The sequence below is a fragment of the Centroberyx gerrardi genome, chromosome 8, assembly GCF_048128805.1.
Source record: "Centroberyx gerrardi isolate f3 chromosome 8, fCenGer3.hap1.cur.20231027, whole genome shotgun sequence".
Classification (NCBI taxonomy): Eukaryota; Metazoa; Chordata; class Actinopteri; order Beryciformes; family Berycidae; genus Centroberyx; species Centroberyx gerrardi.
Window position 1 is genome coordinate 21725775 of NC_136004.1, and position 26637 is coordinate 21752411.

General features: G+C 45.8%; 1 protein-coding gene across 1 annotated transcript in view; it reads right to left on the minus strand.

Annotated features, from left to right (window-relative positions):
* aopep (aminopeptidase O (putative)) overlaps positions 1 to 26637 on the minus strand; it is a 70515-nt gene that overhangs the window by 15380 nt on the left and 28498 nt on the right. The window contains exons 11-13 of the mRNA XM_071894787.2: positions 24854 to 24914; positions 21190 to 21252; positions 19616 to 19699 (exon numbers count right to left, since the gene is read on the minus strand). Of these exons, the coding sequence (XP_071750888.1) occupies positions 19616 to 19699; positions 21190 to 21252; positions 24854 to 24914 (208 nt within the window). The remainder of the gene's footprint in view (positions 1 to 19615; positions 19700 to 21189; positions 21253 to 24853; positions 24915 to 26637) is intronic.

Genomic DNA, 26637 nt, shown 5'->3' on the forward strand with positions numbered 1-26637 from the left:
CCTGCCTCTCTCTTGGATACAAGCAGCTCTCCGAGCCCCTCTCTCGCTCTGGTCCCAGTCTGGGACACAATTAAAGGCTGAAGGCTCCGCAGAGACTAATGTGAAAATAGGAATGAAGAGTGGGGATGTGTGCGACTGAGTGAAGCGGAGCGAGAGCGAGAAGAAAGAGAGACATAGACAGAGATTGAGAGGGGAAGACAGAGAGAGGCAGACAGAGACAGAACTCTTCCAGTCAAGCATTCACCTTCACAGAGAGCAGAAAGTGGCATTTGTGCTCAGAAGTATGTTTTTTTTTTTTTACAGAAAGCCCACCCATCTAAAACTGTCTTTGGTAAACAACCTTCCTTAGTTCTGCTGGGAAATACTGGCAGATAACCTGAGATCAGGAAGTATTTCAGCATATAGCTGTTGGAGCTGAGGAAATAACAGTGAGACAGTAGCTGGCAGATGGTCAAATCAAACAGCACTACACACACAGATGAGCACACACACACACACACACACACACACACACACACACACTGATGGTCATCTAACCCCGTGGAAAATCTGAATTCCAGTCTTTCACCTCACCCTCTCTCCCTCCTGCCCCTCTCCCTTCCTCTTCCCTCCATTTTGTGGAGGTTGAGTGTTTTCTGAAGTGGCGTCTCCTCCTCTAAGGGTCTCTTTGGGGCCCACCCATGATCCTTCTCACTCTCCCACCCTTTGAAAAGTGAAGAGTCCATAGTAATAAAACGCTGCTCTCACACACCCCACTGCACTTACACACACACACACACGCAGACACACACATCCTATTGCACTGACTGTGAAATCCTGTTGTGCCTGTATGAACGTGTATTACCATGTTGGTTGTTGGTATGTGCTTCAGTTTGTACTTTACTAACTATTCATATTGCACACACATATATACAGGTACATACAGGTACATACATGCATCATGCTACCCACATATAGCGTCTCCATGGTGAAGTCAAAACACCCGCATCAACACTTCATCAACCTGCCTCCTCCCATACACATCTGCACCCTCTGCCCCTCATGTACCACTACAAACACACTGACAGAGACACACAGATGCTCCTACAGTACAGGTGTGTGTGACTTCATCTTCACAGTCACATTTTCAAAGTGCTCTGCAACCGATTTTAGGCTCATGGTCAGGATAATATAACTTCACGTAGACCATGACGACTGAAAATGCATCTACTGTTTCAGGGCCTTTGTTGGAGAGTAGCCCGCGTGTGTGTGCGTGTGTGTGTGTGTGTGTGTGTGCAATTAGAGGGGAAAAGGTGAACTCCATGGCTGAGTACTCTCTTATTAATGGGCAGGGGCAGGAGAGTGGCACACAAACACACACAAACAGCCGTACATACACACAGCCAGACATACACAAATATGAACACACTCTCACACACACACACACACACACACACGCACACACACTCTCTCATGTCATGACCAGGTCATGGATAACTCGAACAATAGCCTTTAATAGCGCAGTGCTGAAAGCACTTTTCCACTAAAGGGGAAAACCTATCCCTCTATCTCAGCGATTCATGTGAAAGGATCTCATCATGCGCACAAACACACACATATACATGCATGAGCGTGAGCACACACACACACACACACACACACGCACGCACACACACACACACACACACAGCAACAGCAAGTTTGGCCACATGAAAGAAACATTTCATTCCCATGCTGTCCATCAAAGCCGTGGAATGCTACTGGTGAAAAACTCACAGAACAGAATACTCTTTCTCTGTCACACACACACACACAGACACACACACACACACACATTTTCTCTAACTCTCACTCATAGGCATAGCATATACAACAATGCACATATAGAAATACAAAGATGCACACACACACACACACACACACAATTCCTCCAGACAAACCACTGACATGGGTGGGTTACACGGCCTCTATATTGAGCCTAGCCTCACAGGGACCTCAGGGAAATATGCTGCTGAAATGTCCCCTTCACACACTGACCTCTAAACCTCTATAGAACAATGGCTGTCACACGCACGCACGCACACACACACACACACACACACACACACACACACAGAGAAATAGACCGTTTGCAACAGTGACTGACAGCCAACAGCACAATGGTGAAGGAAGCTGCTGACATGTTTAGTAAACACAGGATATTAAGTCTGCCCCAAAATATATATGAAATAAAATATGGTTGCGCGTGTGTGTGTGTGTGTGTGTGTGTGTGTGTGTGCACTGTTGTGTATACTATGCCGATGTGACTGGGAGAGTTGGAGGAAATCAGACATGGAGAGAAAGATGCAGAGAGTTAATATGAGGAACTGCCCTTGTGTGTGTGTGTGTGTGTGTGTGTGTGTGTGTGTATGACCGTGTCAGTGTGTGGGTGTATGCGAGTATGCAACAAGTCATGCCAGTGCTGCTGTATAACGTGTTCTTACAGCACAAAATGAATGGAATGCTCTTTAGCCTTTTGTACAGTATGTGTACCCACACACACACACACACACACACACACACACACGCAGCATCAATAGAGGCTTTATAGTGAGGAGATTTCTAACCTTAACGTTAATGGTACTGTGATAAAGGAAGAGTTAAATGCACAGTATGTCATTTCTGCCGCTAGGGGTCTCTCAATCAAAACAATAACAAAAGACGTAGTTTGATGACGTCGTGAAGTAGCGTGGGATCATGGGAGTTTTTTTACGGGGACAGAACGCGCAGCAAACGGGAATGAATAATCGTGATCCATCATGAGTGAGTAATAAAAACAATAGAATGAAAAAAACAACAGCTAGTTTGCCGACTTCCTTCCTCACTCTGACGTATCAGCTGGTGTTTCCTGTGTTTCCCAGGAAGTTCGGGGGTAAAGGGGATATGACGCCATTGACAGGCGACCAAATGAAACGCACCGCTACCTTGAATAAAATTACGGATTTCTCTGGGTTTGAACATTGTTGGGAAACATTTGGGATAATGTAAGTACACAACTCAGCAAAATATATAACATAGGTCTAGTCGTTTTTAGATATTTTAATGCGGAAATGTTACGTATTATACCTTTAAGAGTTGCTACTGAATAGTTCCTGATAGATGTGTGTGTCCCTGTTGACTCCGTCCGCTCCGTCCTTCTCTCCTGAAACATGAAAGAAAGGGGTGCCTAAATAATAAAAAAAAAAAATCTATAAATCGTAAATCTTTTTCAGTCTCCTTCCAACACTCCATCACTTGATCATTATTTCCATGGCAACCGAGTAGAGCGCCGCACTCTGCGATGTGTACAGTAAATGTGTTTGTGAGGGAGAGAGAGAGAGAGACCGTGTCCCTATGCAGGAGTGACGCCTTTATGTGTCGACGGTATCGATTTGTTCGGTGAGATTTTCATTCTCTCCGTCTATCCCCCGCCGTCTCGACGCCGTCTGCGCTGAGGAGGGCCGTGTTCTCCATTTGTGACCTGTTACTCTCTCTCTACCTCTCGTCAGCGACTGCTCTATTATCTCAACTTGCATCGCCGGCGCCACCGCAAGCACCGCACGCAAAAAAAACACCCAAATTGGTTTGTGAATTCCCACTCCGGTCGCTCCCCATCTTCCACCGCACCTCCTCAGGAAGTACCTCATGTCGCCCTCTCAGCACCGAATTGTATCCTCTCTCTCTCTCTCTCTCTCTCTCTCACATTTCCGCCTCTACTCGCAGTAATTTGCGAGAAAAAGAATTCCCGCTCCTCCTCAGCTCTTATTTGTTTTTGTTTTCTAGCACTTCTGTCACAGGAATGTTGTCGGGGCATGATGGCTCCGACGCTGGCATGCCTTCCTTTTGGTTGCTTGTTATGATGGTAATCTATGAATTGAAGCTTATCCTACTATTATACTCATTGTAAGTCACTCTAAGACGTAAAAAGGGAGGTAGGGGGACAAAGAACTTTATACGAGTGGGGAAAGAGAAAAAGGAAAAATGAGAGCAAGAGCAAAAGAGAGTCAGAGAGAGCGCAAAAGGGAGCATGTGTGAAAAAGTCAACTATTGAGCTAACTGACCATAAAATCCAAATAATGACTCCAAAGAACATAAGAGAACCTCTTTCTATCCCCCTGGCGCCTTTAAAAAGGAATACAGAGGTGTTGCTAATGCTTTCTTCTCCTCCCTTACCTCCCCTCTCTTCCCGCTCTCCCTCCCTCCCTCCTTTCCGCCGGGGAGAGTGCGGTGTCTCAGAATGCTTGTTCAGTCACACTGCATTATGGGGGTTGGAGACACTGAATAACTGTGACATTATTAAACCAAACTGTGATTTCTGAGAGGCCATTGAACCGTGTGTGTGTGCGCGCGCGAATGTGTGTGTGTGATGCCATTCAGTCGCTCGGCTGCCTTTTATTTCTGTCTGACCGCAGGCTCGTAAAAACACATTCTGGCACCAGCAGCTAAAGGCCTCAGCCCACGCCTCAGGTACTTAGGTTTCACTCTTTCTTTCCCACAAATCCCTCCCTTTCTCTCTCCCTCTCCCTCTGTCTCCATCACCGTCTGCTCCCCTCTCTGATTCTCTCTCTGTCTCCATACCAACTCCTTTTCACTCCTCCTTTCACTGGTCCGATCTGTTTGTCTGGCTCCTCCAAGTGAAAAAGCCCCTCCCTGCTTTCTTTATCTCTTTCTGTCCTCCTTTGTTTTACCCTCGATTTAAAGGCCCGACGTTCTCATCTGCTGTAACTGCACCGACAGGCTCGGGTCTTCAGGAGAGAAACCACCGCTGCACAGTACACTAAGCAGCTGTTACGCTTCTCTCGACAACCACGGCGGCCCAAATGGCATCACAAATGCTTTTAATTAGCCTTTAACTGCTCTCAGTCTCACGGCAAAGTGGGGTAGATGGTCAGGCATGAAATGACAAAGGAGCAAAAAATCGAAATGTTGTTTCGAATGTACTAGTCGATGGATTTCTTGGCTGCTTTAAAGAGTCCAGACCAGATGCATCATCTATACGCATACTGCCGAGATGCAAGGAAATGTTTCGTAACTTGGGCATTTTAAACGGTGCCAAGCGGACATTCAGTGCCCTGAAATCCCTGCGCCCTTCTCTCTACCGCTCTGCCATATTCTTCCCTAATAGGTAACCCATTGAGCATTCCTAACAGAGGATAATGACGCCAAGACATGGAAGGTGTTAGTGCAATGTTAATGTCTCAATCTACCGAGCAGATTGAGTCCTGATACAAGGTTACCTTTCCCAGGCACAAACAGATGACTTTATTTAATTATAGATCACATGTAAGCAAAATGCCCCTCTCATAGCGAGCCTCTGTGTGCGGATGCATGTGTGTGGGTGTTTAGTGGAAGGGACAGCGGTAATGAAGGGGAGGCGATGAGGATGGTGAGTGGCTAAAACAAAACACATCCATACAGCGTGGGCATATCATTTAGCAATCACTGGCTACAGGAGGACTGAAAATACTTTATAAGGCCCACTGACATTGTATGTTTCGTGAACCAATTTTGGGTAATGGATTGGAGCACACAGACATGCATGCACACACACACACACACACACACATGTACAGTATATATACACACACATGGGGCGTCTTGTTCTCCTACAGCCCACAAGTGAAAGGTTAGCTGTGCTGTGAGTCACGTTACCCTTTCAACATGGGAGATGGAGCTGTCTCCGCTGCTATAATCTCCTGTAATGATGCCACACCTGCTGCGGCGGCACAAAGACGATCTCAGAGATAGCGCCCGTCGCCGACTGATGACCTCAGCGGTGACCTACAGTCTGCGATCTAACCGTTTACTTTCACTGTTTCTGTTTTTCATTTTGAAAACTGCTTTAATCAACAGCCGCAACATCTACAGAGAATGGGATGTAGGTGTATATCTGTGTGTGTGTGTGTGTGTGTGTGTGTATCCGGCTGCTGTAATCAGTCTTGGTGTACACGAATGATGCTAATGAGGAATCAAACTTATAAAGAGTTTTTGAGAGAGACGGAGGGACAAAGAGAGAGAAGAGAGACGAGAGAGAGACAGAGAGAGAGAAAGAGAGAGAGAGAGAGAGAGAGAGAATGGGTGGGGGGGGGGTGTTGATGTGTTGACCTTGTAATCAGGATGGCTGTCTGGATCAATTGTCTCATCGCTGTATCTCCTCCTCTCAAACACGCACGCCAACAACAGGCAAAGTGGCAGGAAATGTTCAGCAGCATCAATGTGTGCGTTATGGGAAACAATTATTCATAACACGTACCATACACTGCCAGTCAACATGAATCCATGTAGAAAACAAACAAGTCTCTCTGTCTCACTCATGTTGTGTTACTAGAGTGTGTGCTATGTGTTTGTTGGACACGTTCTTGAGCAATTGTATGTGTGGCGGATACGTTACCCAGCACAGCTGTGTACATGTATGCAGTGTGTGTGGTTTGTGTAGCTGAATAGGCAGAGTATAGTACTTCCAAACATTTCCATGGTTAGTGGTGTGATTCCCTATGTATACACACTCGGGGTCGGCAAAATGTTACATGGGTAGCCTACAAATCCCCGTTTAACCCAGGATATACCATGTATGTGAATGGCCATGGATGGTTTGTGCATAGGTGTGTGTGTGTGCGCGTGCGTGTGTGTTTGATCAGCTGCTGGTTGTTAGAATGGGCAGCCCGCGGTAGCTGCTCTTTTTCCCCATCTTCCCTTTCGGCCGCCAAGTTCAGAGGCTCTGGCCAATCAGAAAGCAGCATGGGGTCACAGCGGGGTTGGGGGTCGGGGGTTAAGCTGAGAAAGCATACACACTCTGGGCCCTGCGGTGGGGGCTGACTACTTGCTCTGAGGGGGAATCAACCAGGCAAACACACACACACACACACACAGAAACACACACATACCCAAAGCTTCTACGCAAGCACACACGCGCAACAACATCTGAGGCGCCGAGGTACACCGCTGCACATCGGACAGCTTTCCTTCTGTCTCCACAATTTGCACTTTCTTGATGGAGCTGTAGAGTGTAGAGTGAGAAGGCTTTTTGTAGTATACAATTCTGTGTTCCTGTTGTTTAGCATTGATCACTAAGGCAATTAAAATGTTTTCTCTCCTGCTCATCACAACCCTGACTCGTACTCATTCACACATACATGCACACGCACCCCCCAAAACAGGAGAAGTTTAATTAATTTCCGCCGCTCAACGCATCGCTGCAAACCACAAATCTAAATGTCTCCAGCGAACGCCTCCCTCGCCTCCCTTTCTCCATCATCCTCCTCCTCTCGCCTCCTCCCACAATCCCTTGTTCCCTTCCCGATGGAGACACAAACAAACCCTCAAACACACACATCACAGAAAGGCCTTTGACACGGAGCTGGAACAAAAGGGCTCCTGTGCATGCGTGTGTGTGCGTGTGAGAGAGAGAGGGAGGGAGACGGAGAGAGAGAAAATCTGCTGCATGAGTACTACAGTGACACATCCACACAGCTGGAGGTCAGCTTGCACAAAGACAGAGAGGTGAGGAGAGAGGGATGATGGAGAAAAGAGGTGGAGGAGGATGGCGGGGCGAGGGAAAGAGAGGCTTCAAGCACTACCTTCAACCTTGAATCTGAAAAAAGTTACCTTTTAGAGCATCTAATCATAGGTACAGAAACACACACACACACACACACACAGGTTTTTTTTGTGTTACAATAGATGGACGGAAAGACAGAGAGACAAACGCGCGCCTTATGTGTGTCTGTGTATCTTTGATTTGGACTTATGCGCATGCACACACACACACGCACAGTACATTCAATTTCTCACAAATATTGAATTGCCCACTCCCTCAACACGTAAAAGTATGAAGTGTGACTAAGGCTGGAAATAGCAGAGCACCCAGGTTTAATTTCCTCATGTCATTTGTTCTGGCCTGATCCTGTTAGGGTGAGAGCAGCCTAGGGGTCGGCTAAATATTATCCCTGGGAAAAAAAGAGAACAAAAAAAAAACAACAGTGCCCACCAGTCACACCGCAGTTGCCGTTAAGGGTCGTGGATAAATATTATCAGTGCTGGGTACTGTTCTTGATTACAATAATCACTGGGGTTAATGAGACACAGACAGAGACTCAGTGACACAAAGTGATACAGACATACGCACACACTAGTATACACACACACACACACACACACACACACACACAGACGAAGGGTTGCAAACTTTTACCAGCTTACGCAATAGAGTGTTAGCAATTTCACCATGCCATTTCATAGGCGTTGGGTTTCTAAATGTCAGCATACACACTGTAAAACAGAAACAGGAACGCACGCACACACACACACACACACGCAAACAAGCCACTAGAATTCCTCGATTCAAGACGGGTTTACCTACATGACAAAAGCAATAGGGGTAAAACACAAACATGCACCGGTGATGACCTCCGTTGTGGAGAGATAGCATCTACTGCTGCTGAAAGGTAGAAACAGAGACAGAGAAAGAGAGACAGAACAAGGAGACAGAGTGAAGAGAGAGAGAGAGGCAGCAGAAGGGACAATAAGAGAGCCAGAAAGAGGCAGAGAGAGAGAAAATGAGACAGACAGTCAGAGCTGCAGAGGAGAAAGGCCATGTGCAGGGAGAGAGGAAAAAACGAGTGAAGAGCGGGGGATGTCTCTTCCTCCTGGCTGTCCCCACACTGACAGGAGGTAAAATGAGAGACATGCACTTTAGACAGGATGGCAGACACACTATGGATTCCATGTGGCTCTGAGCGCGAGCACATGTGAGTCTTTCTGCATGTGTGCGCGCACCGGGGCGTCTTTGTGCGTCAGTGAGACGAGCAAAGACAGAGAGACATGTTTGTGCATCTCTTTGTGTGTACATGTACGTGTACAGTATGTGTGTGTGTGTGTGTGTGTGTGTGTGTGTTGTCTCCTGTGTGAACTCCAGGCTGGCTGGGTTTAAGCAGTCTGAGCTGACAGAGGTATGTGGGATGGACTAAGCCCAGATATCTGCTGCACAGACACACACACACACACACAGCCGTGGAGTCACGCACCATCGCAAAGACAGAAGGAGCAAGATGAGCTGAGAGAAAGGAACACACACACACACAGACACACACACAGACACACACTAACAAGAGAACGAAAAAGAGGCAGAAACAAGAGGGAGAATGACAGAAAACACCACAGATGAAGGAGATTGAGAGAGAGAAACAGCGACGACAACAATGGAAAAAGACAGATGGAAAGAAATTTTAAATTTGTTGTTTACTTTGCATTAAAACCATTCTCTCTCCAGGGAGACACACTTTCTGTCTTTTTCCTAGGACATAATGTGAAAGACCACATCCAGCCTAGCAACACATGATATCCTGGAATGGGGAGCAGGCTGGGGTTGGAGCTGAGGCTGTCGCCTGTAGTGTGGCTGTTGGCAAGGACTGCAGGGTTTTTACTTCTGTCTGTCTGACTGTCTTAGATACCAGATTACACCAGAATCTGGCCAGTGAAGGCGGTAATTCTGTGTTGTCATCCCTCTCAGTGTGAAATAAATACAACTTCTGGCTTTGTTAAGAACACAGCCTTTTCATCACAACATCGAATTGTTGTAAAAGATTTACAAATCATTCTGTCTCTATTTTCTTTTATTTTCAGTTTTATCTTCAGTTCCTTTGTAATTGGAAGAAAATGAGCTTCAAAGAAATCATTTCAGTCTTACTGGGCTGTTAGTCCGTGTGTGGAACACAGTGAATGGCTTGAAACTGGTATATCTTTCATCTGTGTGTGTGGTATCATGGATCAGTCTAGGCGTCTACAACTCTTTGTGCGTGTGTGTGTGTTTGCGTGTACTTGGCAATAAGCCACACCAATACAGTAATGTTTGGACCATCGATTCATCTCTTCTCTTCAAGAATGTAGGACTGAGGAAAGAAATATCGACTTAAATGAAAAACAATGCTGCTTTTGGGACGGCCCGCATGGCATGACTGCAATTGTGAGCCCGACAAATGTAGGAAAGACATCATAAGCCAGGCTGCCTCTGTGACAACACCGACACACACACACACACACACACACACACACACACACACACACACACACACACCACGCCCTCAGATCTCCAAGACACTTAGTTATTGGATTCATGTGCAGGCATTTCTATAATCCTTGGCGTCTATGGGCCTAGTAGCACACAGCTCTCATTACTTGTGTGTGTGTGTGCGTGTGGTTTTGACGAGGCTAATTGCGTCAGGGCTGTCTGAGGGCCCTGACGGCTCCCCGATCATTACCAGCAAAGACAGATGTTTTAACACTCAGTACACCCCATTCACATGCACACACACACACACACACTCACACACTCACACACACGCACGCATGCCATTACGTACTGTACCTATGAAAGCTATGAGGTGACGCCTAAATCAGCCCCTTATAAGCTTTTATGTGAAAAGCATTGATTCATTTCCCCCCCGCACTAAATAGCTTGCTCTTTTTTACAGCGTAGCGGCATATTGAACATGACTCGACGCTAACGAACAGGCTAAAGTGTCACTGGGTTTAACACCGCGGCCTCCACGCTACACTGCTTCTTTATAAGACTGCATTATATGTCTAAATTGGTATTTGAACTGGCTCCAAAATGAACAATGTGTATCTGTCTGTGTGTGTGTGTGTGTGTGTGTGTGTAAGCCAGTGCTATGACGAAGTTCTGTGCTTGTTTTGTGTGTATTGTGGTGGCCACATTCAGCAGGCTATATTATCTCTCTCTCTCCCTTTCTCCCTCTCTCTCTCTCTCTCTCTCTCTCTCTGTCCCTGATGTGTTTTCCATGTGTGCTGGAAAGACAAACACAGCTGCACTTTAATGACACTCAAATGCTTCTGGGATTCAGTGTGCGTGTGTGTGTGTTTGTATGTGTCTGTATGACTCTGTGTGTGTGTGTGTGTGTGTGTTTTTGACCACTTCAGTGAAAAGCCTGCTGGAGCTACTCTCACTCTGTATAACACAAACCTCCCAACCCCTCCCATCTCCCCACCCCATCTCCCACCTCACCACCTCAAGTGTGTGTGTGTGTGTGTGTGTGTGTGTATGTGTGTGTGTGTGTGTACATACACGGGTGCATGTTCCCCTGAGAGTCATGAAGCCCGAAGTGGTATTTCTGAGCAGCTATGCCTGCCGTCAAATAGCTTGTCAGCATTGTCAACCCTCACTGGTCTTCTGTTTACACACACTTACCCACACACACACACACACACGTACACATGCACACACACACATGCACAGACTGCAGGGAGTCCCCGGACGAGATGAGACAGGCTGTGAGCTTCAAATGACCCCGAAAACAGAGCTGCTGCTGAGTGATAAATGAGACAAATACACCCTGGCACTCTCTCTCACTTTCTTCCTCTCTCTCTCCCTCCCTCATTAACACAATGGAAATGGAGCCATCTCCTCTCTCTCCACTCCCCCCCCCCCCCCCCCATCTCTCCACATAAATCTCCCCGTCTCTCACACTTGCCCTGCTGTTACATTCTAATTTTCTCCTACCTCATTCTTTTTCTCCAGCTCATCAAAAGGGACTAACAAAACAGTTTTCGCTCTCTCTCCCTCTGTCCGGAACCTCGGATCTACAAAAAGTCCGATTTTGAGAATTTTTATTTAAGCAGAAAATAGCTTGATCTTCTGAATGACGTCCGCGCATTTCTGAGGTTAGACAACGGGATTTGAATGTGTTTGATGGGAACTTGCTACACGCTTCAGTCAGGGGATCGTTAAACCACAGCACTGTCTATTCCATATTACTACTATAAAAACGAACAGATACATACATGCACACACATGCACAGACGCAGGCATGGATTTCACTTCCAGTCCCGTTTAGACAGCAATATCCTGTAATATTACGCCATGACTTTTACAGGCTAAACTCTGGAGTCTGATAAAGTGGAAGGAGCACTACCAATTACCCAGGGTAATAAAGCATGCGGCTATATACAGCTGCGTATATATGTACTGTATGTGTGTGTGTGTGTCCGTGTGCTGGATTTATGGTTTATTAGATCAAGTTCGTCACAAAACACATGTACAGACCCAAGCATTCATAGCATACATTATGCACGCCCGCGCACACTCAGACTGCAAAGTTTCCTTGGCGCGTAATGCTAAATCAACAGCTTATTGATGTGCAGCCAATGTGTGAGATGGGTGAATCAAACAGTTGTTGTTTGCCACACTGATCCCTTGATTCCCATGCAGCCGTTTCCTCCTGGTCAGCACTTCTCATAGCAGATACTGCAGAAAATGACAAAGCCAGAGACAGACTTTTTATTGATCTGTATCTCTGTCTTTCTCTCTCTCTCTCCGTCTTTGCTTCTGTTCTGCTGTCTGTTTTTCGGTGTCCTGCACTCTCTCTCTCCCCCTCTGTTTCGCTCGTGCTCTCTCTCTCTCCGTCCTACCTCACATGAGCTGAGCCTTAAGGAATCTTTCATTCCGGTGTGCTCAAAGGAATGCAGTAATCCACTCTCTTGTAGTTGTGTGTGTGTGTGTGTGTGTGTGTGTGTGTGTGTGTCCTGTCTGTCTATGAATGGCAGTGCATGCGTATAATAGAAAGCACATGACTCTTTGCTGCCGTCTTGCTGTTTTTCCCCCGTCTGTCTCTTCCCTCCACCCCTCCCCAGACGCTCCTGAAGCTCGGGACCAATCGGTCATGGGGAGAGTACGGTGCGTACGTTTATTGGCACTCGACATGTGACCGCAGAGCCAGACACGGCATGAACACACGCTATGGCCTCTCCACCACACACCTGTGACGACCTTACTAATGCTGCAGTTACATGGCTAGAGCGTCATGTCAAAATTCTGGCAGTTTCATTGCATACCGGCAAACATACTATAAATACCTCAAAGAACGCACCTGAAGACCTTCCTCTGAACTGCTTCTGAAACTGTGAAACTTTCTGAAACTTAAGCCGTTGAAATCAAATTGAACCTCTAACATATCCACAGCTTCCAGGGATAATGTTTAATATCATATTTTTTGATCCCAGCAACAAATAATTTCTTTCTGTAAGTAAACAGAATTAGTGCTAATTATCATGCTAATCCTGCTTAGCAACAAAAATGTTCAAGGAAGTACACGCTGGAGTCACTGGAAGCCTAAGAAGGTTCTGGACTCCTTAATACTGGACCGTATTGGACCATAAAACACATCACTTCATGTGCGCCAGAGGATTTTTCACCCAACGCAAATGAAAAAGCTTTCATAAACTGGGTATAGGTTGAATAACTATTGTGCTGTATTAATCGGCAATAGAGTAAAAGAACAGACATTTATTTATATGAAAATGTCACAGATTTTTACATTAAAGTAATAACTTGCTGATAGTCGATTTATATTATACACAGTAGGAAGTTCACCCTCCTTCAGCATTTTGTACCAGCTATTGAGAAAGACAAGAAAAGATGTGATGGAAAAGGAAAAGGAATAGAACTCAACAGGTCATACTGTGATTTAAATATCATTATGTGAAGGAGTAGGATTTTGATTCTGTGCGTGTGCTGTTGATGGTACGGCGCGTGTGTGTGTGTGTGTGGCCAAATGTCCCGCAAAAGTCAGGTTCCATTTTTATTCAAAGGAAGACAATTGAGGGGTCGCGGCTCCCGGTAGCGGACCCATTCTTTAGCAGACCTCCACTCTGCCTGATGCTGGAGAAATTGGAGCAGACAGTGCAGTTAGCACGCACGCGAACACGGGGACACACACACACACACACACACACACACACACACACACACACACTCCTCTTCCGACCATTTCCCGTCCTGATGTGATGAAGTCTGGCCGGAAACAGCCATTTCCCTGAATGTACCCATCTCTCCTCCTAAATACTCCCTCATCCCTGATTCACTGCCAATAAATCACATACACACACACACACACACAGAGCGAGAGAGAGAGAGAGAGAGAGAAAGAGAGAGGGTAAGAAAATGTGTAAGAGATAAAGTAGGAGAGAAGGAAGGGGGGAGGACACTATAAACCAGAAGACAGCGCACTAGATAGAGGAAAACAGAGATGAAGGAAAACCAGATGTGTGATGATCTCCTCTCCAACACTGCTTAGAGGTGGAGTCAGCATGGCCAAATATGCGCGAGTGTATCCAAGTAAACAACAAGAATACAGAAACCATAAAAACACCATTACTAAACGGATATGCTTTATTTCATGGGTATCGGTCAAACTCTAAACAACGAGAGGAAGAGACAGACACCGCGAGAGGAAAAGCAGACAAGACTGTCTGGCAATTTGCTTCTCAAGTTTTCTCATTATGAACAGCAATTTATCACACTTGTGCACAAACAATATGTTTAAGTCTACGTCGGCAGAACATGGAGTAGGATGCAATTCAGTCTGTCTCTGTTATGTTACGCCTCACAAATCAACAAGCTCCCACTACCCAGCTACATTTACAGTAATCAAAGTCATTACAAAGCCCCAAACAACACAGACCGAAACTATTTCCACATTGCTCTCCTGCCTTCTTCCCCTCCTCCACTTACAGAAGCCTAGCAGAGCAGAATAATGTACACCACCTGCAAACCCCACCCTATACTGAAGAGGCCTTTGATCATGCCCTCCCTACTGTCCGCCCTCCCAGAGGGGCTCCAGTTACCACTACTACCTCCCCTGTCGAACCATCAACACTGCACCTCAGCCATGGGTGGATCAGCAGCAGAACAAGGAATCTCAGAGTAACCGTTCAGACTCAGTTCAGTTCGCCGTGGTTTAAATTGGAAACCTGAAACACTACTTGCAGCTGGATAGTGTCCGTTTCCCTGTGGTGGACCTAAGCTCCTACTGTACAACGTTTGCAATACAAAGAAGTGTGATCTAGACTCACTGGAGGTGCACTTTGTCTCCATCAAATTAGGTATTTAAAAAATCATCCTACAGTATGTGTCATTTTTTGTCCCAAAACTACCTCTGGTCTTTTAGGTCCTGATGACCAGCCTTGCTCCAGCAACACCATAATAACCAGCTTTAACTAGAGATATGCCCCCTAACTCGTGCAATATTAAAACGATACTTGAGTTGGATTTCAAATGAGAGGACAAAGTTAGAGTAGATATATATTGGTAATGTTGCCTCCAGATCTGACCATTTCAACACCTGCCACTGTGAAGTGTCTGGATCAGAAAAACAGTTTGTTCCCAAAAAGCTGCTGTTGTTGACATTTCTTCGACCATAAGGACAGAACTGGTGGTACATGTTGTCACGGTAACCTGTACCGCCGGCCAGGACGGTGCAGATTGCCATGTAGGTGTGAATGAGGTGACAGTATGACACTGAGATGGTGGCTGACTCATCCTCCACCTATTCTCTATCTGTGAAGTTATCATGGCACATACAGACAGATCCCTGCTCTGAGAAATCGCTCCGAGCCTGAACCTCTGTAGGATCTCTGCAGGGGGTTCTAATACGGCTTAATTGTGTATAATTATATATTGCGATTCTAGCCTATACAATTAATACTCATAGAATATTGGCAAATGGCTAATATTGCGCACTTCATTCAAATTGTCAAGTGTAGTTGAAAATATTAAAGATTCCAATAGAAGATGCCAAATATGCAGTAAAATAATAGAATTGTATTAGTAGTGATTAATAATCATTATCACAAGACCATTATTGTGTAGGCCTACATTCAGAGGGATAAAGATGGCAGAGCACTAATATTTTGGTATTGAACATTCTCAGTAAGAAAGACTTCAGGACCACACCACTTCCCGGATTTGTTTTTCCACAGGAAAAGCATTGTAAACACTATCTATATATAGAACCCTATCACTCCCGTACCACAGGCACTAGGTATATCACATACTTTCATAGAGTATATATTTGATATGTGGAACAGAATCATATTGATCCTAACCACTCAGGAATGGAGGTGATTTAACCTACTAACTTAACTAAACTACTTTAAATTACCGGGGCAAAATATTAAACTTGCATTTAAAGTATTCTCAAATGTGTTATGCAGTCTGATTTGCAGTGGAAATCGACCTAACTGCCATTTGACCACTGCATTTGTCAAAATTAGAATAATTTTATTTTGCATATATCTGCATATGTCAGCCATTAAACCCATTCTGCAGGCCGGGGATTTTATGAAGTTGGAGGTTCAGACTCTGTAAATGAGAAAGTTTTGGATAGGTCATATGGGAAATTGTTGCAAACTACCTACTGATTATCTTGAGGCATTTTAGAGAGGAGCTCCATTGACTGTTCCCCATTGACTGATAAGAATTCAGATACATTTTAATATTTAACATCTAACAAACTGCATCTTTAACGAGCAGAGGAGCGTTTCAATGCCAGAAACGCTGGCCAAGGTCTCCCGCCATTCGCTGCCCTTCCCCTACAGGGTTTCCTGTCCTGATCGGCAGGGGCAGACGGACCCTCTCATTATGGAGACCGCAGATGAAAATGAGAGCAAAATGAGGCCCATTACCACGCGAGCGTGACTAATATCCCTCTACAGACCTCTCCACACACGCCGGACACATGCACGCTCATCGCACACGCACACACAGTTGCACAAGACCTGCGCACTCGCTAAGATGCTCACACACATTCAATCGCTCTCTCCCTCTTTCCTGTGGGCGCACATGTGCACACGCGCGCTCGTACACATGCACACACAGAAATGAAAAAAAAAGAGGGGAAGGAGGTAATAAACTTTGGCTCTATTAAATTGACCAGATCTCAGGCCTTTCTCAGTAGGGGGTGTCTGGCTCTTTCCACTGTGTATACGTGTGACTCTATAGGTGTATGTATGTGTGTGTGTGTGTGTGGGGGGGGGGGTATGTGTGTGTGTAGATTCCCTAATCATCCATGATGTCATTAGTGCTAAATGCTACCCTGGCTCAGCTTGATTCCAGCCCGCTAACAGTCCTACCTCCTTCTCTATTCCCTCCATCCCCTCCCTCTCCATCTTTCCCCTCTCACATCATCTGTCCAGTCCTGTAATATTTCTTCTCTCCTGTGCTTCTCTCTCTCTCTCTCTCTCTCTCTTGTTTCTCTTTAAATATACACTCCGTTCTTCATTTCCTCAAATATCTGCAACAGATTCATTACCTTCCTGGAATTCCCAATCATCAACCTCTAACCCTCCACCACTCTCTCTCTCTCTCTCTTCAATCCCGCGTTACATATTCCTGCTCTCTCTTCTTCTCTACCTTTTCTGTTTTGCTCTTTTCACCTTTTCCCTCTTCCCCGCTTTCTTTCTTTCTAGTCTCTCGTTCCCTCACCTATTCCCTCTCTTCTCCTTCCTCGGGCTTCCTCTGCTATTTCCTTTCCCTTTCTATTGTTTCCGCCCAGCCATGTACATCGCTGTGTGGCTTAGATGCACTTGCACCATTTTCCATCCCCATCTGAATTCAACAAAATACGTACTACGAGGGAAGCAAAATGCCCAACGGAAGTAAAGGCTATTGTTTTTTCATATTTCATTCTCCCTGCTCCAGTTGTATCTTCATCTCCATTCTCATTCATCTTTCATCCACTCACCCAACCTTTTCTTCTCTCGTTCTTCTTTGCTATCTCTTGTGTTTCAATCCCCCCCCCCTCCCTCCCTCCCTCCCTCCCTCCCCTTCTTCCCTCTCCTCCTCTGTTTTCAGATCGGGTCTGCTGGGTGATTTATAGGCCTGCAACAGGCTGGCAGAGGGAGGGAAGAGAGAGGGAGGAGAAGGGGACGAAGAGGAGGGGAGAGGGGAAATGGGGCTGTGGCGTTTGAAGTACATGAAGCAGTAATATAAAATACACCTGGTCCATCCAGGGGCACTTTCTGTACACAGAAACAAAGCGAGGGAGGGGAGAAGAGGAGGAGGAGGAGGAGGAGGAGAGGAGAGGGGTGGGCCGCCGGGGAGAGAGGGGAGAGGAGAGGGGGTTGATGGAAGGGGGGGGGGGGGGGGGGGGTCACTTCGTGTTTCCTTTCAGGATGGCTTTTATGGTGTAACTTCAAACGCTGACCTCCCACACCCCCACCCCTACATCCCCCTCTCCCTCCCTCCATCCGTCCGTCCACTCGTCCCTCCCTTCTCTTTCTCACTATTGTGTATGGCCAAGTGGACAGTAATTGGCTATTCTTTCATGAGGCTGATTTCAGCACTCTCTCCCCCCACAGGAAGAGGCCCTTTTGCTGCCCCTTAGAAGTAAGTGTATTTGTGTGTCTGCGTGTGTGTGTGTGTGTGTGTGTGTCGTAAATATGCCAGACGGTAGTATCAGGTGGTTGAAGGGTCTGCACTGGCTACACGGACTCTGCAGGCATTTCATTCAGATCCCACGGTGCACTCCAATTTAAAGCATAGGAATTGGGATAATCTAATCCAGTTCCAACATAGCGTGCAAGGTTTCATGCTGAATACCTTCTGGATATTGGGCCAATTTTATGTTAAATATCTTTGTTTATGAATAAAGCTTCACTATCTCTGTTCAAAGCTGCGGTGTGGAGTGTTGAAGAAAAAACTCAACCCCCTGAAAAGTCTTTGATTGTATATTTTTGGCAATGAATGAATCAAGTATTTTGTTTTTCCTTCCCAAATTATATTCTGCAGCTTTCAAAGACACCCAGGGGCGCTGGCCTAACTTATTCATGCCATGAAATTTATAAAAAGATGAGAACCTTTGAAAATGTTTCCTATGGTTTACAATATTTGAGCACATTGAGACTGATATATAAAAGCTGCTCTACTCTTGCTAATGACTTCTGGCCCTCTGTGGCTTATAGATCAGTGTGTGTTCATTAATGATGCAGGCGTGTGTCTGTGTGTGTGTGTGTGTGTGTGTGTGGATTTGTGTGTGTCACTTAGTGGGTGGAGGGGATTAGCCATCCCTAGAGAGCCCTAATTAACACCACACACACACACACACACACACACACACGCACGCACCCCTCTCACTTCCTATGACCCCTGAAATTGAACCCTGACCTTGGCCAAACACGCACAAAAGGTACACAAACTGACACAGACATAAACACAGACACATTCCCACACATACACACACAATGACCATGACCTTTGTGTTTCTCTCTCTCACACACACACACACACACACACACACACACACACACACACTCACAGACACAGACATACACATTAGAGAGTATGTGATGTATACAAGCTCTTAAATATGTGGGCGGAGGGCACAACATAAACACAGACTAGAACAAGTACAGGCTATTCTGTCGTGGCAGACACAACACACAAACAGCATTGGGGATAATTGTGTAGTCAGACAAATAAAAATACTGTTCAAAAATCACAGCTATGCAAAGCAAAGTAGCACATTTGAGCATACCGGTATAAAAAATAATTGAGCATTTACAGATATTACTTCCACACTTAACTGATAGAAAGAGGTTTCAGAATTCAACGAGACATTTCAAAGAGATTCAAAGATATTTCAGGTCTGAGCAAAAGGCCGAGATAGAAACAGAGAGAGAGGGAGAGAGAGAGAGAGAGAGAGAGAGGGAGAGAGATTTCCAATAGAGAGAGAGGCACTTCCAACAGTCGAGAGGTAGAGGAGAGGAGGTAGAGGATAAAGGTCTATATACAGCAGAGTGGTGGTCAGTCCGCCAGAGTGCCTCCTACCTCTTTGTAGTTCACCTTGGGCTCCGTTCTCTTCCGCTTTCTGCCCTTCCCCTGGCTCTGACTGAGGAGAATCCATTTTACAACCTGCAGGAGGGCGGAGGGGTGGAGGAGGAGGAGGAGGAGGAGGAGGAGGAGGAGGAGGGGGGTTAGAGGTAGAGTTAGAGGTAGAGAGAAAGAGTGAGGAAGCAGGGAGTGAGTGAAAGGGATCAAACAGTGTGAGGGGAAGACAGAAAGAGAGAGAGAGAGAGGAAAACAGAGAAATAATCATTAACAATGTGACAATGAGTGAGAGAGAGAGAGAGAGAGAGAGAGAGAGAGAGAGAGAGAGAGAGTGAGTGGTCACATCCAATATCAGTAAGTAAATATAAACAGACTTTAGGCACACTTTCCATCGCTCAAGTGGAAAGACACACATGCATACATATACACACACTCAGTGAGCCACTTGGATGCAAGCCTTGACAGGGTGTAGACTGCACACACACACGTACACACACACACACACACACACGTACAAATGGACAAACATTCCCTACACAAGCAAACAGTCCATCGCTCGTTCTGCCCTTCTCTCCCTCTCTCTCTCTCTCTCACACACACACACACACACACACATGAATTCCAACCTTTCAGCGCTTACTCGCTCCATATATAATCAACATAAACGGCTGGGCGAGACAAAAGAGTAATAGTGAAAGTATGTTGCAGTGACGGAGCCTGGAGCGCAGCAACTCCCTACACCATAGATCTCCATTAAACAGCCAGTCACTATCAAGCCCAAACTCTTCAATCTGTATCTCAGAAAAAAAAAAAAAAAAAACATATATACTATCCTCATATAGTTTCAAATGTTTTAAAAACTTCCAAGTGAGCTTCGTTTATTTTGGCATACACCTAAGCAGCATCGAAAGTGGACCAGTCGTTTCCAAGATGCAATCATTCGAGCGTTCCTTGTATGTTTTTCATGTATTTGACAAATATTCTGTCGAGGTCCGCCTCATATAGACAACAGGCAGTATTCTCCCGCAGACAGATGAGAGGGAGAAATAGAAAATACAGGCAAAGCAATGAAGAACACCGTGGTGGCTCAGTGGGAAATCTGAGAGGGAATAGAAAGCAGCACAGAATGACACGCAACAGATGTACAGCACTGTCTGTGTGCCGCACTTCACTGAGAGGCAGACAGAGGGAGAGACTGAAACAGTGAGCAAATAGAGAGATATACGTGGAGCGCAGGAGGCAGAGATAAAAGAGATGGTGTCAAAGATTGTGAAACAGAGCGTGTAAAAGAGACAGAGAGAAATAGAAAAAGAGAGGAAGAGGAGAAAGAGAGAGGAAAAAATAGTGACATTCAAAAAGAGAGTCAGGGAAAGAGATTAGGGAGATGAGAATCAGCACACAATCATATCAAGCAGTTTATGCCACATTTAACATCTGAGAGCGGCTCATGTGTCAGTCTGCCACTCCCAGAAGATGAGAAGACAGACAGACAGACTGGAAAAAGAGAGAGAGAGAGAGACAGACACCAGGGAGAAAGAGAGAGAAAGAGAGAGAGAGAGAAAGAGAGTGCTTACCTCTGCTTTGACTTCTTCCACCAGCCTCGCCTGTGACCACACGGCACTCCTTTCATACAGCCACTGAACGACAGAGAAGGAGAGAAAGCAGTGAGCCAGGGGGAGGGAGAGAGAGAGAGGTAGAGACAGAGACACAGTGAGACAGAGAGAGAGAGAGGGGGGGGGGGAGAGAGAGAGAGAGGAAGAGAGAGAGAGAGAGAGAGCGCAACTGATCGGGAGAGAGTGGAATGCTTTGCAGAGGCAGAGTGAGGGAGCCCAAGCAAGCGGGAAGGGGAGGGAGAGGAGAGAGAGAGAGAGAGAGAGAGAGAGAGAGAGAGAGAGAGAGAGAGAGAGAGAGAGAGAGAGAGAGAGAGAGAGAGGGAGGTGGGAGGAGAGGGAGGTGGGAGCGCGATCACTTGTTCCTCTGACGGAAACTCGCGACTTGACTCCGGAGGATGAGAGGAAGGAGGGAGAGTGGAGGACAAGAGAGAAAAGAGGAGGAGGAGGAGGAGGAGGGGGGAAAAAACGCCTCATTAACTAGCAACCAAAGCGACACACAGGACAGTCACTAACAACCCCACCTCAACTCCTCTACACCTCTGCCCCCCCCCCCCCCCCCCCCCTCCAAAAACACACACACACACACACACACACGCATAACCACACACGCAAACACACACCTACGCACAGAGAGCAGCTAGCAGGCTCACGCTTACATACACACACAGCACTTAACCTTATTAAAGCTTTCAGTGGAGCCACTGCTCAAGTGATGTGAATCGCACATCAGAGCAATGACAAGAAGGAGGTTGTGTGTGTGTGTGTGTGTGTGTGTGTGTGTTTGGGAGGGGGGGGGGGGGCAGACAGGAGACAGACAGGAGAGAAGCAAGGTGTGCTTGTAATGCAACACTGCTCACACACACATACTCACAGGGGAGATACAGCATTGCCATATCATATTCATACAATTCAGTATACTCTCTCTCACACACACACACACACAATACATACTCTGCACACACTTTACCATGCATGCATGCACACACACCGACAAGCGCACACACACACACACACACGGTGTATATGCAGTGATTCAGCTGTTGGCGTTACCATAGCCACGCAAGGTTCAATACTATAACTGCATGCTTGAGTGTTTTTGTGTGTATTACACAAAAGTACTCCAGCACAGAATAGCATAAAGGTGTGTGTAGGAGCAAGGACAGAGGGAGAGAGAGGCAGAGAGAGAGAGCGAGAGAGAGAGAGAGGTAGAGAGAGAGGGAGGAGAGAGAGTGGGCTGTATAGAATGTAGTGAGTGTTGAAGCAGTAAAGTGGCATTGTGTAACAGGATACCACACATAGCTCTTTTGCTGCCTAGATCCCCACTGCCATTCCCTACATAGCAAGGCTTTTGTCCCCATCACACACTCTCTCCCTCTCGCTCCCCCCATCTCTCTATCTCTCTCCTCGTGAATCAATATTAGACTGTATGTAGAAGTTCAGTATTTTCCACCTCTCTCTCTCTCACACACACACACACACACACACACACAAGGAGCTACTACCCTTCTTCACTCTCCCAAAGAGTTTAAAGTGGTAAACTGTGATATCCTCATTTTTCATTTATTTATTTTGCTTTGTCAACATCTTGGGTGCTCTGGTGCTTCTTCCCAGAGATCCCTTTGCAATCAAACAGCGTGGCCAGTACTTTGATGTGCTTTCCTTTTGGATTTTCTGTTGATGAAGTTTGAGTTTCTTCTTTTTCAGCCATGCCGGCTATCGCTGCTCATGCCACTTCATCCTCTAATTATGCCAAATTCCAAATATTGCCGCTACCATAAAAGTAAAAGGCATCACCAGAGGATTTTTCCTGTGAAAAACCTACCCAACTCCGGGTGTTTAGAACAGCAAATGTAAAGCTGTCATGAACTGAGTGTAGGTTGAATCACTTTTGTGTTATATCAGTCAGAGATAGAGAGTAGCAAAACAGACATTTATTGATATAAGTGATATAAGAATAAAATGCTGAGGATGATTACGCTAATAAAAAAAAACTTGACCACGACTTGACCACATAATTGACAATACACAATACAGGTGGCAGCCCAGCAAAAAAAACCCAATGTAAATGAAACGCAGTACTGTAGAAGCCTGGAGGTTTTAGGAGACTGGAGAAGGTCGCTGAACCCTCTGGCGACTCAAGAGTAGTCTTTATTTAAACAAACTATCTCAGCCTAGATCCATCATCCCAAAGGGACTGCTTACTCATACTAACTCCAGGGTCTAAAATAGACTGGCACTGGCCTTCCCATTCCACATCTCTTACTCTGGGATCGGTGGGGATGTCATTGTTTATTATTAGGCCGAACCGTTTCCTGCCTTTCTCCAATTCCAGCTTAGCCAGAGTACAATGTGCTGCTGGAGCAATGGATGGGAGACAAAGAAGGAAACGGAGAGAAAAAGATGGAGAGTAGAGAGAGAGAGAGAGAGAGAGAGAGAGAGAGAGAGAGTTAAAGTGTTTTTGTGTTTATGTGTGTACATAATACACAAGCACTCGCATGTGTAAAAGGTTTCTATCGATCTGGCTGATCTTATTAGCCAGTGATTGGCACATCAAACGGAAAGAAGCCTTCTCCAGGACACTCTTCCCATCGCCCAATCAGGTGTGAGAAAACAGCAGTCCCTCCGAGCTGTCCTTCCCACCCTGAGAGGCCCCTGAAAGGCTCCAGTTACATCATCACAGTGAATAATCTAGAGAGTGAAGGTTCCCAGACAACAACACACTCACACACACACACACACACCCACACACACCCACACTGGTAATTAAGATCAGTTACCATGGAGATAGGAGAATTGGAGAAGTTGTTAAAGTGGATTGATTGTGACTGTGTGTGTGTGTGTGTGTGTGTGTGTGTGTGTGTGTGTGCGTGTGTGTGAGTGTGTGTGTTGCCTTCCAAGCCTAGTATCTGTGACCTTGGGTCTTTCTGGATTAGAGGGCAGAAGCAAAGCAGCACCGCTCAGCATGCCAAGATACAGTAACAGTCCTGTAACACAGCTGATGACAGTGATCGAACAGAATGATGAAATGAACTGCACATGTTTAGCTGTGTCGACTTCAGCTGAACTTAATCACCGCTTACAGTAAGTAGTGGCAAAAGCTAAGAAAGTCACTTTATCTGTCTAGCAGTCTCCAAACGGAGCTCATGCATGTTGTCTTTATCGGCTGACTGTCACACTTCATTTAAGCTGCAGCGTGTTTATACTGAGGGCTATTTCTATTATGAGATATCATTTCATTATGGCAGCACCATTACACCTTCACATACGGAGGGAAGTCCGCACTACCGAATGAAGCCTTCATCAGCATTTTGAAAACGCTGATGAAGGCTTAGTGCTGAAACCCGTTTGTTTCTTTGTCTGCTGCCGCGCGTTACGATAAACATTTGTAATTCATTTGGTGGTGCGGACTGCCCTCCTTTTTTGAATCTGTATGCACAAGAGTCTGCACCCAGAAGGCATCAAGAAGAGTTTGGAGTTGAGCGAGCAATTTCTTCATTCTTTATTCTAAGCACCATTAGGCCACCAATAACAAATGGAGTTAACACCTATTCAGTACTGAGACAAGAAAGAATGAAAGAAAGAAAGAAAGAAAGAAAGAAAGAAATTCATTCATTTCACTTCATACCTTTGGAATTCCCGGTCGATCAAGCCAGTCAGCATAAATAGCACTGAGGGTGAGGCCTTTTCTGGAACACAATGGCACAAGTGTTAGTATTATTCCTATTATTATAGCAATGACTGTTATTCCCCAAGACGCCCTGTGAAAACACGGCCCTGGGAAAACATCGTTATGGTCATGGCGGACTAGAGGTTTAGGCCAACACCTCAAACAAAAAGAGAGTCACACCCACTTTTCCATTCAAAGACAAGCATACAGTACGAACAGGCATGTACAGACAATGAAAGGTAGACTGGTATGTCTGTATGCATGTATGCATGTATGCATACACGCGTGTGTGTGTGTGTGTGTGTGTGTGTGTGTGGGGTTGAGGACGGTTAGCACAGGTGTATGCAAACTGCAACATACAGTACATAGACTAACACACAGTCAAAAGAGCCGCTCCACAAATATTCATGAGCACGAAAGTGAATGTGCATGCACGCAAACCCTCCACAGGCACTCTGCATTGTGTATGCAAACTTTAATGAATACAAAGTACACACCAAGTCAAGGAATAACTATATCCCCCATCAGCAGCCCTGCACCCTCCCCGCATGTGCTTAAAAGAAATTTCCACACTCAGATTCTCTTACACCATTATGTGTATCAATCTGTGATGTTCAGTGCAATCCAGGAGTTATTCTGTGATGAAAAGTTGTAATTTACTTTTTTGGTGCACCCACTTTCCCTTGGCCTGCCTCTCTTAATTCAGCTTCAATTAGTGTTATTTCCCAGAAAGCCTTTCGACAACCCCCAGAGAACGTGCCTGAACTTGTTGCAATCAGTATGTGTAAGTGCAGAGAGCAATAGCGATAATGATAGTGAGAGCAAAGTAACAGCAAGAGAGCGAGAGTTGTTCCAGTCGATTAAAAGCGAGTCGTGCTCCTTACTCAAAACGCTACATGTCTTGTGGCTGCATTGCATTATGGACTACTGAGGCTACTGGTGATGGAAAAATTGATAGGCTATCTTTGCCTTTTCTATGATAGATTTCTCCATCTATGACTCTATGACGTCGGCTTTAGATAGTTAAAAACATTTCTATTAAACACCATTGTGGCTGCGCTGCAAACATCTCTACATCATGTCATGTTGTCTATGTTTAGCCAGTTATCCACTTAAATAAGAAAAATACACCACAAAATAACAAATTGGAACCAGAAATGCAAGGTACAACATCGATAGCTGTTTTTCAACAGTGTTAGAGTGTTTTAGGGTAGATCTTTCCTTTAAACATAAACACAGCCACACACACACGTGCACAGACATGCACACACACAGTGGCCGTGACCCTCGGCGGTGCGTGTCTATTCTCATCCTAATCCTCGCTCTTCCAGGAGGCTGTTTACTGAAAGAGGCATCAGACACAAATATTGACCGTCCCCAACTCTCCAAGCTCTCTCTCTTTAATTCAATCAATCTCTGCTAGGCCAGCAGCACACTCCGCACAGCAGAGAGGCAAAAGAGACAACGCTTAGAGCAGACGGAAGGGTGTTGAGGGAGCGAGGGGTAAATGCAGGGGAGGGGTGGGAGTGCGTGAAGGGAGGAGGAAGGAGATCGAGAGGGGGAGCGAGAGTGAGAGACAGACAGGCAGAGAGAGAGAGAGAGAGAGAGGGAGGGACAGAGAGACGGGCAGAAGAAGAGGTTAATGAGGCAATCAGGAGAGAGAGAAAATGGAATGATTAGGCGAGCGAGAGGAGGAGAGGGAGGGAGAAAATTAGAGAGGAGGAGAGCAGGAGGAGCAGTTA